At 39.0% G+C, this 17878-nt stretch overlaps 1 protein-coding gene across 2 annotated transcripts in view; it reads right to left on the reverse strand.

Annotated features, from left to right (window-relative positions):
* Positions 1-17878, reverse strand: part of LOC137129789 (furin-like protease kpc-1) — a 156390-nt gene that overhangs the window by 37846 nt on the left and 100666 nt on the right. For both annotated transcript variants that reach the window (XM_067509060.1, XM_067509059.1), the window contains exon 13: positions 12787-12900. In XM_067509060.1, coding sequence (XP_067365161.1) covers positions 12787-12900 — 114 coding nt within the window. The remainder of the gene's footprint in view (positions 1-12786; positions 12901-17878) is intronic.

Below are 17878 nucleotides of genomic sequence, written 5' to 3' on the forward strand. Positions count from 1 at the left end.
GAGGTGAAGAAGGTGCAGGACTTTAAGTACTTAGGGTCAACGGTTCAGAGCAACGGAGAGTGTGGAAAAGAGGTGAAGAGGTGTGTGCAACAGGTTGGAACGGGTGGAGAAAAAATTTAGATATTTTGGAGATAAAGTCAGAAAGGCCAGATTGAGGTGGTTTGAACATGTTCAGAGGGGAGACTGTGAATATATCAGTAGAAGATGCTGAGGTTGGAGCTGCTGGAGTTGGTGGAGTTGGTGTGAGAGAAGAGGATACAGAGGACAGAGTTATATGGAGGCACATGATTCGCTGTGGCGACAGCTGAAAGTGAACAGACGAAAGGAAAAGAAGTCTGTTTTAAATTTTAGCCATCCATGCAAAAGTTTTCCACAGGTGGCACTTAAAGAAAAGTCAGGCTCCACACAATTCCCTCTGTAACTTAACTGGGGCCACAAATATTTCGAGAAAACCTTTTGACTGAATGGATTATGAAGGTGACCTCTGCTTAAGCTCAGAGTTCTATGTGTGGTAAGATAAGGCAATGAAAGCACTTAAATTAATGTTAGGGAAGGATTGTGTTATTGTTTATTAATAAATAAAGATGTGTCTAAAGTGAGGTGTCTTTCTCTAAGATTCACTAAGTGATGTGAGCATCAAAATATAATAGAAAAATTTAATAACACTGTCGAACTGGATGTTGTACTACAAGATTAGATATTTTGGCAAAACAGAAAAACAGTGAGCTGTCTGGGAACATTTTACTGATATTTTCAGTATTAATCTATTTGTTAGTTATCATTTAGGAAAATTTACAACATATGCTGGTAATTGTAGTAATAGTAGTAGTAGCAGCAGTATGAATTATTCTTATTAATATAAGAAAACTTTGCACTTTTACGTAGCACTACTAAGTTTTTTTAGAAATGTATTTTTTTAGGTTCCAGGGGATCAAAGTTAGTAGGTTTCCATGAATGTCAGTTCTGGTAATAAGAGTCATGCCACTTTTGTGAGCATCTCCGGTAAAAAGGTAAAAGCTTTATTCTCTCACTTGCAGTTTTAGATTTAGCACTGTGACACTGACATGGTTGGGTAAAGCTCATCACTTCATGTGCACCGGAAAACTTTCCCTATGAGTAAATATCCTGGAAATTGACTTGGGGAAAATCACAATAATCAAAATACATCTGTATCTATGGAAAATGTATCTGATTATGACTTGAAACATACTCAATTCCAGCATAAATATTACTCTAACTATTGGCACAATTAATTCAAGCATTCTGATATTGGCCTCAGATGTAGCGGTTAAATGTCAGCTCCAAGACCAGCCAGCAGTATTGTTCATTGATGTGACCCTGGAAACACCCTGGCCCCTACAGACTCAGACAGGCCAATGTGCATGACAAATAAGGAGAGAAAGAGAGAGAGACATATAGCATTTATGGAGAAAGACTGCCTGCTAATGCATTTAGTAGCCTGCACTCGTTTAAGAAAAGTCCTTAATGACTTTAATTGATCTTTATTAGCTTCAATTAGAGAGAGACACTGGGGGAGAAACAAGGTTGTGATTCCTGCAGACAAATCAGAGGTGAGCAGGATCAGAGAGAGAAAGACAAAGAGAGATGTACAGAATGAAAATAAAAACATAAGGACACAGAATAGCAGCTTTGGCAGGTAGGTGACTGTGCAGCTAATGTATTGCTGTGATTTGAATATGTTTGTTGCATTTCTCATAGTCGCTTGAGGTTACACTGTCTCATACAAATAAAGTGTGAGCACTTGATATGACTCACATGCCTGAGGAGTTATGAGTAACAGTTTTGTGATCTAGCACAATGCAAAGCTACTTTACAGTCTGGGAAAACTAGGAAGGAAATGTGTTGTCATTGAGTTTGTACACAGAGTGCAGACAGTAAAAGGGCTCAGACAGAACACATGACATAATACAGAGACAGCTTGATTACATTTAAGGACAAAGTACAAAAATAGCAAGTGGAAGACTTAAATAGTGTTGCTCAACCCAAGTACAATGGAAACCTTACTGATAACCTTGTTTTTTGTGTGGTTTTTTTAGCTTTTGTTAACAGTTAGAAGAGATAGAGGGGAAACATGTAGGAAGCCATGGGGAAGACAAAGACACAATTCTGACAGTGATGTAATTAAATGGCATGTGTCGGATGAGTACTAATGTTATTTGAGTTTAGTTTACTTTATTTTTATAGTGTATTCACTTTTCAAAAACCTAACAGTGTCACTTGTCATGTATATAGTTTGTCTAATTAAAAAAAAAATGTTTTATGACACTGGGTCTCAAACCATTTACCACTTGAGCATGACTCCATGATTCTGGTACTTTTGTTAAGTAATAAGAGTTATTACCCCAATCTAATAATATATAATAAAATTACTTTATTCCACAAATGTAAAGGAAAATGAAGCAAATACAGGCTGACCAGTACTAAAATGGAAATCTCTGTCCCCATTCCAGCCCCAATCCTCAGCCCCCTCATCCAGCCCACTATTCATCCCTTTTTCTTCCCAATGCTGTGTTTGTGTTTCTAGGGGGAGCCGGCTGACCCCTGACCCTGGGCTAATGAGAGAGATAACGACGATTAAAAGGGGGTGACTGGAAGGTGTCTGAGAGTGGGGTTTAAACAATTACACTGAGCTGCCAACATGCCTTTCTTCATGACTCAGGAAATTACAGTCTCCCTCTCTCTCCCCCTGACATGCTTTCAGTCGGCACACAAAAGAAAGGGCTTATGGAAAATAATAAATTATCTCGGGGCCACCTTAACTTGGATGTAAATCGCCGGGCAATTATGTTTTAATAGCCCTTTAAGAGAATGAGTAATTGGGTTGACACTACTGGGGCTGACCAGGCTCACCCATCTCTCTGCCTTTGTGCCCACTGGATTTGAGCTCCGGGGCTGTGTGTCGGTCATTCTGTAGCACGACTGTGTGGTACTGTAGTTAGGCTGCGAAACTCTGCAGAGGAGACTCCGGATGACTTCATCCTAAAATCAGACTTTATTATGGTGAGCCAAACGTCGTTAAAAAGGTGTTTCATCAGTTATTGCTAGTCATTATAATCTCTAATTTTTTGATAGATTTTTGTTATTCTATATTGTAGTAATGCCCAGTAATACTTGCTTATGGCCAGTATATGTGAGCAAGTTTTAATTTTACTGAAAAATTAGTAAAAGAATTATTGGTGTTTGGGCAAATTGTGTGTACAGGGGAAAACCCTTTTGTACCACAAAAGTTATGACTATTTTTAACAATTTATATATATATATATATATATATATATATATATATATATATATATATATATATATATACACGCATGAGTGTATGCGCATTTGTGTTTGCACAAAGTACAAACTAAATGTCTGATCGCTGAACATCTCCGAGAGATTCCCCACTAACACACACAAACTCAAAGGTCAGGAGTACTCAGGTCAGCTCCCTTCGACCCCTGAACCTTGGCCTTTAGTGTGACCTGTGGATGATCAGTGTGTGTTTTGATTTGACCATCTCGGGTGGAAAAGGAGGCCAGATCGATGAGCGGGTGAGAGAGATCACAACAGGCCAAACCCGGTGAGCTGAAAATCACCAAATGGGACAAGAACAACAGCGGGGAAAGAGGAAGAAAAAAGTAAAGAAGACGACAGAAGACAGAAAGAAGGAGAAAATGTTGCTAAAGGCCTTAGTCCAAACGCAGCCTGACATAGTAGAAGGAAATAATCTAAATCCTCGGCAAGATGTCAGACCTTGATGCAATGAACAAGCAAATGGTTGTTTAAAACCTATATTTATTTTCTCTTACTTTCATCTTGTGAGGAGGACAAACGGGGTAAGAAATTGATCAGATGAGCATCTGTTAGGCTTGGCAACAGTCACGAGTCTGCAGAGACGGTTTTTAAACCTCATTTTTCAACCTCAACTCCATTACTGTCAACACTGTACAGGCACTTAAAGGACTTCTACAGTAAAAGAAGAAAGGGGGAGCTGTGTATGCAAATGCATCTTATTCTACCTCAGCTCTTCATGCTGTTAGGGTTTGCTGGTCATATTGATCATACTCCTAAGTTTCTTGTGCTAAAATCCTTTTGACAATATAGTGCCTTGCAAAAGTATTCATACCCCTTCAAATCTTCCACGCTTTGTCACATTACAACCACAAATGCAAATGTATTTTATTTGGATTTTATGTGATAGAACAACACATAATGGTGATAATTATGATGTGAAAGGGAAAGGATAAATAAATATCTAAAAAGTATGGTGTGTATTTGTATTCAGCCCCCCTGAATCTTTCGGGGTATGTCTTTACCAGCTTTGCACATCTAGAGAGCGAAACGTTTGACCATTCTTCTTTGTAAAATAGCTCAAGGTCAGTCAGATCAGACCGAGAGCATCTATGAACAGCAATTTTTAATTCTTGCCACATGTTCTCAATTGGATTAGGGTTTGGACTTTGAATGGGCCCAATAACACATGAATATGCTTTCATCTAAACCATTCCATTGTAGCTCTGGATGAACCTCCGCCCCAGTCTCGTCTTTTGCAGACTCTAACAGCTTTTCTTCTTAGGTTGTCCTGTATTTGGCTCAATCCATCTTACCATCTACTCCCACCACCTTCCCTGTTCCTGCTGAAGAAAAGCATCCCCGCAACATGATGCTGCCACCACCGCGTTTCACGGTGGGGACGGTGTGTTCAGGGTGATGAGCAGTGTTAGGTTTCAGCCACACATAGCATTTTGCATTTAGGCCATAAGGTTCAATTTTGGTCTCATCTGACCAGAGCACCTCCTTCCACATTTGCTGTGTCCCCCACATGGCTTGTCAGAAAATGCAAATAGGACTTCTTCTTCCTGCTTTAAACTTCTCCACAACTTTATACCTGACCTGTCTGGTGTGTCCCCTGGACTTCATGATGCTATTTGTTCACTAATGTTCTCTAACAAACCTCCGAGGGCTTCGCACAGCAGCTGTATTTATACTGAGATTAAATTACACACACTTGGACTCTATTTACTAATTAGGTGACTTCTGAAGACAATTGGTTCGATCGGATTTTAGTTAGTGGTATCAGAGTAAAGAGGGCTGGATTGAAATGCACACCACACTTTTTTAGATATTTATTTTTAAAAGAAATTGAGAACCATTTCGGATTTTCCTTTCGGTTCACAATTATGCACCACTTTGTGTTTGTCTATCACATACAATCTAAAAAAAAATACATTTACATTTGTGGTTGTAACGTGACAAAACGTAACAAAATTCAAGGGGTAAGAATACTTTTGCAAGGCACTGTATGTCTTGTTCTTTCAATATTGAAGGGCAAGTAGTTGCAAGAAAAAGCAAGTGAAGCCTTTCAAAATACGTGGATTTCTGACTGATCATAACGTGATCTGATCTTAAACTCAATCACAGACAAATAACCTCAAAAGCACCTCTAGTAGCTGTGAGACCTGCACAAAGATTAGGATTCAATTTTAGACTATCTTGATATATGCAGCATGTTCTTCCTAAAACAATTCCATCTTACTTTTCAAAAATCATGAATGTCACTTATCTCTCTGGCAAACTTCACCAAGCAGAAGATGTACAGCAGATTCTTCATTGTTTTTCTACCAGTGCAATTCTGTGCACCTTGATTTGCATATGGTAGATTTAAGATTCATTCATGATTTCAATTGTTAACCAGCTTTCAAACTACTTTGTGTTATAGAAAAATCTGGATTGCGTGTCCATCTTATCTTAGGTGTCCACTTCTACAGACAGTAGCCATAGTAGTTTTCGTTGAGCGATCAGTATCAGTATCACTACGTAACTCTTTCTAGCTTTTTCGTGAAGGAAACTTCAAACTTAAAAATTCAACAAATAAATAAAAAGTAGTTTTAATCTATAGCTTTAATTTCCAGCTATAGTTTCCCAACTCCATTTATTGTAGCTATTCTTATTGTCATTAGCCTATGCAGCTCACATACTTTTTCTAACCAACACTTTGAGTATTTGAGTGATATGTATGAACAAAAACAACAGAATAATTTGTATATTAGTTAAAATGGATTGTGTTTGTACAAAACTTTAACTTATACAGAGGTTTAATTATTTTACAGACATATTTACACTTAGAGTAAAGGAAAGTAATTAAAACAATTTTTCTTGCCCCTGTAACATTCAGCTTCACAATCCTCAGTATAGCAAAAGCCCTTTAGAGAAATACAGTAGAGCCATGGGTTCTTACAACTTGCAATAGACCAATATTTTAGTTCTGCTACCAGGGAGACACTAAGAATGGCCAAGTTACTCAGTTTGCTATCGTGCCAGACAGGTTGACTCAAGAACTCTCGATATTAAGAGAATATGGCCACCACATTTACTGCTTTTTAATTCACAATGTATGTGTACAAACAATATTGGCCAAATGATAAAATAATAGATAGATAAAATAAAGTCACCTCATGAAAAATGTTCCTGCTTTTTTGTTCATGTATCTTCAGAGAGGGATGTTGATCTGATCAGAATTGGATCATTCTGTCAGGACCACACTAATATTTGTAACTAAGAGTGAGGGAGCACCTGACCATCTGGCTCTGTAACACTCTGTTTTCTTCACCGTGCCTCTTTTATTCCCTCCTGAGTGGCTTTGTCACCCATGTCACCGGGGGGACAAGGAGGACGTGGCGCTTTCCCTGGATCAAAAATTTACGACCAATTAAAAGTCGGCCGACGCCAGGCATCCATCAGCCCTGCGTGTTGCTGCCAGGCCGGGCTAGGGAGGGGGGGGGGGGGGCTGGGGGCTTGCAGTAAACCACACGCTATATACTTTTATATCTGTTTTCCCTCCAAAGAGGGAAGGTTATGACAAAATTATGTTTTACTGTCCCTGGTTTTCTGGTACAATTTAGACACCTTTCATGGAACAGGCTCACCGGAGGTCAAAGTCACTAGAAGGGAGGCACAGATAGAGAAATGTGTGAGTTGTGTTTATGTTGGGTGATATTCTATCCCATGACAAAAGTCTTTAACACAACGGGAATGACATAGTAGCTTCTCCTCTGGTCGATCAGTTACTGAGGGAAGATGACCTAATTACTCTGTTGTTTATCACTGCAGAGCTCTGATTTATTTCCCTATGCTGATGTAATTTCAACACACGGTCTTCCTCTGCGAGAACGACAGCAAGATGCAATTTTTGCATTCAAACACACATGCACACGAGTGCACAATGATCCATTGCGACACACCTAATACACAAAAAAGCTCACAAACCCTCATACATCAACACAATCACTCTTTCACTTTTCCTGGCTCCTCACGACAGGCCCAGACTCATTTGCATCCTTAATTGTGTTGTAATGTACTTTTAATTTGAAAATGGATGCAATTAATTATTTTGATATGGAACAAAATGCCACAAATGTAAACATTCTAATAGTTCTCTGTGAACAGAGAATCATTTTTCAAAAGAGGGATTGAATCTTATCTCATTTTTTAACGCCATACCAGTTGTTTTTGTAGGTACCGTTTCAGCACTCATGCATTCTCCTTGATATTCACTTTGTCTGTGTGAGCGAGAGCAACGTTGCTTTGATCTATTCCTCCGCTGTTATTTTCTATCTAAATCTCCCACAGGATAATTACTGTAGCTCACCTATGCTATCAGAAGAGATTAAATGAAATTAAGCCTGTTTGGACGTTCTGCTTCTTGTCCATACGTCACCCCTCCGGTGCAAAGCCGCTAACACCGGACTCTATTTCTGGGTCAGAGTGGCTTCAAGTGGAGATGTGAATTGCAGATTAATTTTTTTTCCCCTCTCTGCCAACCATGTGATCAATAGGTGTCAGTGTTCAAAGGATGCACAGCAATGCCGGAGGAGAGGACAGGAGAGGAGAGGAGAGGAGGATCCATTTGTACAGGCCCTGGAAAAAACTGACACTTTCACTCCCTCAACCTGATAAACTCAACACAGAGACTAACAGGATGAATGCATGTTATTTTTTTCCTCTTTCCACCCGTCTCCATCACCTTTTCTCCCGTATTCCCTTTCTTTATCCCCTCTCTCTCTTTCTGCCTCTCTCTCTCTCTCTCTCTCTCTCTCTCTCTCTCTCTCTCACACACACACACATTTTCTCTCTTCTTATATCTATATCCCCCCACCCAACCCCTACCCCTCACCCCTATCTCTTTCACTCTCCCTCTTCTGATTCTCCTGAGGGTGCTGGGAGCTCACTGACATCACAGCCGGCCTGGCAACAGCCTATAAATTATGAGTGACAAGTCTTTGGACCAATAAAGGCACCACCATATTTCATGCACAGTAAATCTGATTGCAGATTGCTCTGGCGTGTGGCGGCTGACATGTTTATTGTCATCATGGCAGTGGGAGCTAAGGGTGGAGAGGTGGAGGGCATGGGGGGGATCGCTTCCCAACATCAGAGAATTCAAAAGCTCCCAGTCTATATGGAGGTCAAACAGATGGGAACTGTGGGATTCAGGCTACCCCCAACAACACACACACACACCCATCAATAGCAACACACCATACATCTATATATAAGATATTTTTCTTTCAGCTTGTACAAAGTCACAAAGTCACTGCTTTTACTACAACCATCTGTCCTCAATCCACACATGCTCACTGTGTAACTTTTAAAGAGGTTTTACTCAACAACTCCATTGATTCATTTCTCATTTTAAAAGAGACTATATAACATTGGATAACAGAGAATTTATTTCCATTTAGGCTACGTTCCACAATGCAACAGATGGTGCCACAGATACTGTAACAAAGTTGGTCATTAATAAAAGACAGACTACAAAATAGTGGTGATTTGGTGTATTGTAATAAGGGTTTGCTTAAGAACCAGTAGCTTTAGCCTGTATAATGTTATGTATTTTCTCTATGTACCAAGTTGCTTCCCACTCTGTTGCTTTGTTGGGAAGATCTGTGTTTTTTCATTTTCAGTACACTTCAGTACACGTATTCACATATTCACCCGACTACTTTACTTCAGTATTAAGGTACTTTTAAGGCATTTCTCATTTGACAGGGACAGATTTATTCCACCTTTCACATTTACCTGGGAACAGCTAATTTGGGGTAGCTGTGTTTTAGGAAATTAAGAGGGTTGCCCACTAACCAGCAGTTTGATCCCTGTCTCCTCTTGAAGCCCCAGTCGCTTCTGGCATGTGTGTACTAGTAAGTTGCTTCTTATAAAAGTGAGTGCACATTACTAAATGATAATGTATAGCAAAGCTATTAAGCAGTAAATATTCTTCTTCCTACACCACAGTAATTAGTTATTCTTTAGATTCTAAGTGCAGGACTTTTTCTTGTAATGGAGTATACAGTATTCACAAAGTTGTATTGTTGACCTAACTTAAGTAAGTTGTCTGACTACTTTTAAACAAAGTGCCAGAAACATAAAATGTATCCTTTGCTGTGTGCCAGTGAAACGTTGCAAGAAACAGCGCAACACAAAACAAGAGGTTAAACTCACTGAATCATTGTCACATCTACTGGCAATAGGGTGTAGAAAGATGTTCTACTAGCAGGAAATATGACTATCATCTAATAAATTGAACCATATGCAGCATACACTTGCATAATCTACATTAAAACCCATTCATGTGTCTTTGTTAAGTCTTTGGGAAAAGTTAAGTGACATGTAATGATCTTTACTGTAGACTGCTAAATAAAAAAAAAAAACATACAAATTCAAAGTTATATTCACTTTTCTCAACCAAGCACCCTCTTATTTCTGGTCTAATCTTTCATGTATTGTAACAACTATATTGATGATAAGTGACCCTCTGTTCATTGCACTGTATAGTTCATCCATCCTCACCCATGCAAGTAACCATTCTTCATAATTAGCATGGCCGTTGCAGTATGATCAGGACATTACAAGTCCTCTGCCACAGCCCTAAATGGACAGATTTCAACAGACGCCCTCTGGTGTGATCGGCATCATTATATTTTAATTAATCCATTCTTCTCACAGCAACACAGTAATTACAATCTATTTTATGACATGGCATGCTGCGAAAGAGGGAAAGGAAGAGAACTGGGAAGCAAGTGAGAGGGAATAATAGCAAGGAAAAGAAGGGGCCAAGAAGGACGGGAAGAAAAAAAAAACTACAAATGAAGGCGAGGACAGAGTTAAATGAAGAGATGAAGTTTAAAGGTGAGTGAAACAGAGAGCAAAGGTAAAACATCACAAATGCTATGACTGATTACCAATTTGTCATCGCCTGGCTGACACTGTAAAAGCATTGTAAAAACGTTTATACAATGTCTAGAGGAGCACAGGACTCTATCTCCCTCAAAGATCCATGCTTCATACAGTGAGAGGTAAAAGAGGAGCCCCATTTCCTCCAGCCTCTGTCCGTATAAATCAGAGCAGGTACAGACACTCAGACATGCTGTGGGTGTGATAATAACATTAGAGGATTACAATGACACTCCTCCCTGGACAAGATCACCTGTCTCATCTGTCATAAAACAGATTGCTGCTTTTTGTGGTTAAAGCACTTTATATGAGGAAAGCTTGTAGGTGTGTCAGCACATAAAAGTGGTGTGTGTGTCTGTGTCTGTGTGTGTGCGTGTGGAAATAGAAGTAGTGAATAGGTGAAAGATGCCTGATCATCGCAGACAGGTTACACAAATAAATTTGACATTGGCAAGACCTGATTATAGTTTTGTATATACGTACACACCCACTACTTTCACTTCATCTCAAATCATTTTAATATTAAATTAATAAAAAGAGCACAGTGGCAAGAAAACAGTGGCCCAGATACAACAGCGGCAGCTTTCGAGGGTGTTTAAAACAGGTAGGTACATTTACGTGAAGTCCTCTTATTTGGAATTATTTAGGGATAATTACTGTGAACATAGTCACCACCTACCATAAAGCTATTTACAATGTAGACTCAGGTAAAACAAATTAAACTCTGTAATTATAAGCCTACAGAAAATATCCTCAGGGTTTGTGAACATGATACAAAGTCAGTAAATCAAACAAAAAATATTTTATGTCAATATATTCAATGTGTGATGCACCATGCAACAATGGTATAGCATGATTAAAAGCATTATCACCTATTTAAGAAAGTGACTTAATGGTGGTTGTTTAATGCAAATTAAAACACTGTGTTTTTGTATCTGCATATAATATCTGCATAGCTTTCTCAGAAAAAGAATTTGCAAAATAATTTGCAAATTAGGGCAAACGTACATACCTTTTTACAATTTGTTTAGTGGAAATAGTTTAATACAGATATTTGATTTTAATATAATAATTATATTGTGGCTTTACAAAATTACTAATGTGAATATCTAAATTCAAGAATTCCAATAGACTATATGCAGAAATTTTTGGAACCTACTAAAAAATTCAGGGGCAAAAGGAATTTATCAATATTTCAAATGTCAAGTGTCATTTCTACATACTTTTTTTTGGCTTTATTAAAAATTACAGTCCACAGCATGACAGCAATAACTGTCATGTTGATTTATTGACCATTCAGGTCTCCTAGCACCTGCTCTTCCTAATATTAGGTAAATGAAAGTAACAACCACTTGTTTCTAACACATTGTGCCTGGATGATTATAGAACTAAATGAAAAATCGTAAGATGAGAAGAGAGACAGTTTTGAAGTGACACACGCACTGACTTCTTTTAGCATTTCATGGTTTGCCTAATAGTCTCACATTGACAGCGGACTCTAGAAAGTAGCTGCTCCTGACACAAAACCTCAAAAACTCCTTCATGTCAATCTACTGCTTCCCACTCTGTCTCTTGCTTCCAGCTCTGTCTCTTGCTTCCAGCTCTGTCTCTTGCTTACAGGGCGGTTAACTCAACAGCTCCCGCTTACCTCAACTCACTCATTCAAGTCTAAAATCCTTCCCGCCCGCTGCGGTCTGCCAACGTACGATGTCTGGTGGTCCCATCACCGCACAGAAGACACCAAGCAAAACTCTTCACCGCAATGATCCCACGATGGTGGAATGAGCTACCAAACTCTGCACGCTCAGCAAAAACTGCTGAAAAAAGAACTCTTCCCCATCTTCCTATGCACTTAAATCAATTTTTTTAAACAAACAAAAAAACAAAACAAAACCAAAACAAAACTACTTTTCTGCTTTTTCTCGCACTTGCATCTCGTGAAATATTTACTTTGATGTTTTCTCCTTGACTTAGATTTTCTTTTTGCTTTGTTCCTCACTTGTAAGTCGCTTTGGATAAAAGCGTCTGCTAAATGACGAAATGTAAATGGGAAGGTAAATGTTCCACGTTTGTACAAAAAAGATGTAACGTAATGCTTGTATCTATATGTATCTTATTACTTGTACTTGGCCAAGCTTGCTGTTTCCGTTTCCAGCCCTAATGCTAAGCTAAGCTAACCAGTTGCTTGCAGTAACTTTCCATTTTACAAAGAGGTATGAGAGCAATATCAATCATTATATTTCACTTTTATAAGTGTACTTACCAAAATGCAAGAGACACAACTGAACGTGATCAGCACATGTTGCTAAGATTGCCATAGCGACAAGTAATCAAGGGTTTCCACTGTAGCTCACTTTGATTTGAAAGAGCAGGACTATTGATATGTAAATAACTTGATTAATACACCAATCAGGTTTTAAAAAGCCTCAGTTAACAAGTGTGTACAATTTTAGCAGCACACTGAGACAGATCAGGTAAAACCTAACTCCAGTGGTCAGACTACATTTGTGCTCTAAACCAATAAATGTGTGCAAAGATGTATCACAATACCTATGGTGTACATGGTATCCTGCTGAGTTGATATTCCAGCCCTGCTCTTCGGGGTCGGGGATCTTTGCCGTCCTGGCGATCAGATGCTGGACATCCCTCCAAGTCAGCTCAGGACTGGGGAAAGAGACATAAAACAGAATATCATCAAACGCATCCTTCCTTCGGCCCGTGTTCTACACGGACTCAAGGCGCAGAGGAAGCACTTCAACTCTGTATGATACTCTGAAAAGAAACCTGCAGGGAGCTCAACATGTGCTGAAATTTTTGTAGAAAAAGGCTGCAGGACTGTTTATCAAGCTAAGAACACATTCTATGAGACGTGTGTGTAAAGCTTATAGTGCTTTAATGCTAAGGTTTATTAATACATCAACTGCTGCGATGAGACACTGCCATACCTTTTACAGCAGGTCCTCTAGACATAAAAGCGCCTGTTTAAGTCAAGCTTAAGGTTTTAATAATGGTGTCAGTAAAAAACTGTGAATCCCACAAAGAATATTTGAGACTTCAACAAAAGAGCCTAGAGAGTCGAATGTAGAAAAAGTCTTCTTTTTAATCCCAGGCAGGGGAATTCTAATAGAGCGGACTCAAGTGTCATGTCAAGCAATATACTAATGGAATCCAATTAAGACCTTTAAACTGCGCCGAGAGCTGGAGGATATTAGCTCAGTTTTCTATAACAAAAGACCAAAGGGTCGTCAACGAGGGCTTTTTCAGGATATAAAAAGCATAAAGGAAATTGGGTTTTTCTGCTTTATCCACTCATTATTGTTCCCTAAGAAAATAACTTGAATTGAGTATAAGAAAACCGCTTGGCCACCCATTCTGAACAGCTGAGAAGAAATGCCTTCACTGTCTGCTTCAGTCGTTTCTCCAGAACTGAAGAACGGAACAATGAAGGTAATTAAAGGTGTACAACACAGGTAGACTTAATTCCTATCATAATCACTGACATAACAGCAATACGTGATAGAGTACATGTATTCGGCTGCCTGTTAAGGTACAGTACATATTCATAAACCCCCTGAAATGGAAAAATAAAATAAAAATAAAATCACAAGTAGCCACTTCATTATTGTGCTCTTAGGTGTTAGACATCACAGGAAATATTAGGCAAGGATATAAACAGATGTATTCCATTCACGTATTGGAAAAAATGAAGCAGAACAAAAGCGAAGAGAGAAGCTTTCATTAGCGGCATAAAACAAAACCCCAGCAAGCAGCAAGAGCAGGCAGCTAAAACAACATGATAGGAATAATACCAGTAACACTAATTATAGATGGATAGAATGAAACAAAACACAACACACAAACAATTATTTTAAGTTTTGATTTCAAAGGGATCGGAGTGTGTTTGGGTGTGTGTGTGTGTGTGTGTGTGTATGAGCAGGGGGAGAACAGCCTTTGTACTTTTGAACTATTGCTGCTCACTGCTTGAGTGTATGTTCTGTATTATATATTAGTAGCAGCAGTAGTGTGATTCTGTTGTGTGCTCTCCCCCACCTCCATCATCATCACTACCACCACCACCATCACCCCTCTGGTGGAATCAGAGAAAGCCCCGCGGCCCCGGCTGGTTTGCATAAAGCAAACAAAATTAAATTTGCTTTGCTAAATCAAAGCATGTATGGTATTCCAAGCCGCTCTCTCTGGGACAAATTACTTCAAACGGCCTCCTTTGTATCATAACAGAATTAAAAATAAATAAATAAAAAATCAGCCCAATCAGCGTCTCTCTCTAAAACTCTCGACTTGGGAATTAATTATTGAACCGAGGGCTTTTCTCTCTCCTAGCAGTCTGCGACACAGATCTATTTATTTTGGAAAAGTCGTTTTGCTCTTAAAAACACACTGTTGGCTGAGAAACCAGTTTACTGCTATTTCTATCTCTCTCTCTCTCACTCTGTGTTTTCACTCCTTTTTGCCACACAGCCCCTGAAGGGACATATGAATAGGTTTAGGCCACAAAATTAATCTGAAAACCCCACAACCAGCATCTACCATAGTGCTGGTTTAACAGAAGTATCGTCTATGCTGTAATGGACTTAAGATGAACTGAGCTGTTAACGTGTGAGGTTTATTTCACATAGAGGTGGCAATTATTTTTTTCTCTGTGAAAGCTCTTTATTTCAATGCCAGAGCATGTGTTTTCTCATCCTGTTGGTTTTAGTTTGGCTGCAAGTAAGCACAAACCACTTTAAACATATAACACACTCTTCTTAGAATGTGATAAACAGATCAACTATGAGTATGAGATATAGCCAGTGAGCAAAAAAACATACATGTAAAAAGTCTAAAAGCTGAACTAAGCAACATTACGGCAACATGATGGAGTTTGTGGTGATCTCTTGATTTTATTTCCTTTTTTGTTATCGGTATGCATCAGGATGCAATCCATCAAGCAACCTGTAACATCACTATTTTTTCTAAAGTCATACAATTTAATTATCAAGATGACAACCACAGCCCTGATAAATTACTGTCACTAGAAGAGTATGAGGCTGTAACTGCAATTACATGGAGAAATATAACCTGTCTTCCAACCTCCACACCCATATAGGTCATTTGTCCCTACTTTTTAATAAGACTCAGTATACCAATAAAATTAAGCCCATTCAGGGTCCCGGCAAGAAAGAGGTGTATACCCGTGTTTACAATGTAGCTAAAATGACGGCCAGTGTCACACTTGTTTATTGCTCTGAACTGTCTAAATCCACCAAGTTGTGGTTTGCCTAAAAAGAGCTTTTGTTCCTTACTGTATGTGTCACATGATGTGCATCAGGTGATTGGTTAAAACAACAAAAATAGCAGTAGTTTCAAACTACTTTTCACTATTACGTTTGTTATACTGTAATTTCCAATAGTTATTAGAAGTTTGTCTGTTTTTGGTCATTTGTGTCTATAATTAAAAGTTTTGTGTCTGTTTTTTGGTAGATTTATGTCTGTGTAATGTCATTTTGTGCCCCTGTTAAGGCAATAGCTTCAGAGTGGTGGTAAATGAGTCATTTTCAAGGTTTCACATTAACCCTGTATTTTAAAAAAAGGATGCATCCAGTACTAATTGAAACAATGTTGTAAATTTCACCTTCAATCTTTTCTCATGCCTCAGTGAAATTCTTTGCCTTTGTTTATTATGTGTTTTTGTTATTATATTATTACCTTAGGTGCATAATTAATACTTATTACGATGAACAGTAACAGGTGGAATAAAAGTGAAACTTGACATGAGTGTTACAAAGACAATACAAATATAGCATGACTGCAATTTCTGTACACACATGGCTACAATTGGGCTATTTCTCAAGGGAGGATAGAACAAACTGCAACAACATATGAGCCTCCTCCGGAACCTTACAGGCTTCATCCGCATGCCAAGGCTCACAAAGCAGCACTGCAGCCGTCACAGTGAGCACACAACTGTTTACAAATCCCCAGTTAATAGGATCAGGCCTCATTGACTAGGCTGCTCCAATGTGTCTGATGTAATCTATTAGCTGTATGATAGTCAGTGTCTCAGTCCAATCGATAACCCTGGGCCTCCATATTGCTCCACTGTGGACTGTTTAGTGCTGCTTAGAATGCAGGCTTAGAGACTATAAAGTCTGTGTGTGTGTGTGTGTCTGTGTGTGTGTGTGTGAGTGTGTGTTTGTGTGCATGTGTGTGTGTGTAGGTTTGTGCCTATCCTTGTCTTTTACCAAAGCATGTGTTGGGATTTGTGAGTTTAAATGTTGGAGCACAATGTGGTGCAGTTAGTTTGTGTTTACAATGCTAAATCATGATGAACCATATACACTGTAGCAGATACTTGGGCATATTTTAATGCATGGATTCAAATGGGAGTTTTATTTAAGTGTATGTTGTGTAATAACATTTATATTTGTAAAATCTATGCACCTGTACAAGGATGTATAACTGTACATCGGTGCATGTGTTAATGTGGCTTTACAGTTGATAGCATGTCTTCAAGTGCATATGTGTCTGAGTGCGCACGTGTATATATATATATATATATATATATATATACATACACACTGTGTTTGTGTGTGTCAGTGTGTCTGGAGCTGGTGTAACTGGGTTTCCAATTAAGTTGAACCACAGGCTGGATCAATGCTAGTCCTCTGTGCGCAGGAATGAGCAGCCCTGGGCCCTCAGAGCATGCCCACGAATAATTTATCACTCACACTGGGCCCAGGCAGAGAGGAGGGGGATGAGGAGTAGGAGGAGACAGGGAGCGCAAGGACAAAGTGTCCAGCCCAGGGGAGAGAGCATAATGGGCAATCGAGGGGACGGAAAGATGGAGGGGTGAAGAAAAGAGAGAGGAATCAGGACCCAGTGGAAAACACTATCAGCGTCCAATCATTTAGAAGCATCATACTCCACATTTTTTCTGGTAAACAACCCTTGAAAAGGAAATTCTGTAGGGGGCAACAGACATTCACATTATTCTTTTTTTAATCAAGATATAATCTATATTTGCTAAGGTTGAAATTAGTGTAAACACCGGTAAAAAAAGTGACAGAAAAATTAAACAACTTATCAGTGTATCCAAAAAAATACCTTGTGCAATTTAGGTGTCACACAGGTAGGCTTGGCTGTCTCTAATATGATGTCAGGTTCTGTTGGTCTATTATTTATCCTGTGCATTAGTTACTTACATGCTAAGTGCTAAAGTGTCCCAGTGCAATTGCACAAGTTCAGTTTATTTAATTGCAAGTTTGACGTTTATTGGGCAATTCATTGTTAGCGTTCCCAAACAGTACAACTAGGCCGTACACTCTGAGAAGTACTGTAAGCACAAAATATTACAATTAAACATCACATAAAATGGAAACATGATGATGGTGCTAGATGTGGGCTCACGCTATCACCAAAGTATCACCAGGGCCTCCTGAGGGGAACATGAATGTGGTCAATTGTGTCAACTGATAATTCACTCAAAACCGCAAGTGTCAACCTCAAGGTGGCACTAAAGGAAAAGTAAGAGAACCACCAAGGTCAGTACGCTTCATTTTCCAGGCACCGTGGCATCATTGCAGCCTGTCCAGTAGTTGTTGGAACATAATAGTGTGAACCAAAATGGTGGAAGCTTCTAACT

This window comes from Channa argus, chromosome 7, assembly GCF_033026475.1.
Source record: "Channa argus isolate prfri chromosome 7, Channa argus male v1.0, whole genome shotgun sequence".
NCBI lineage: Eukaryota > Metazoa > Chordata > Actinopteri > Anabantiformes > Channidae > Channa > Channa argus.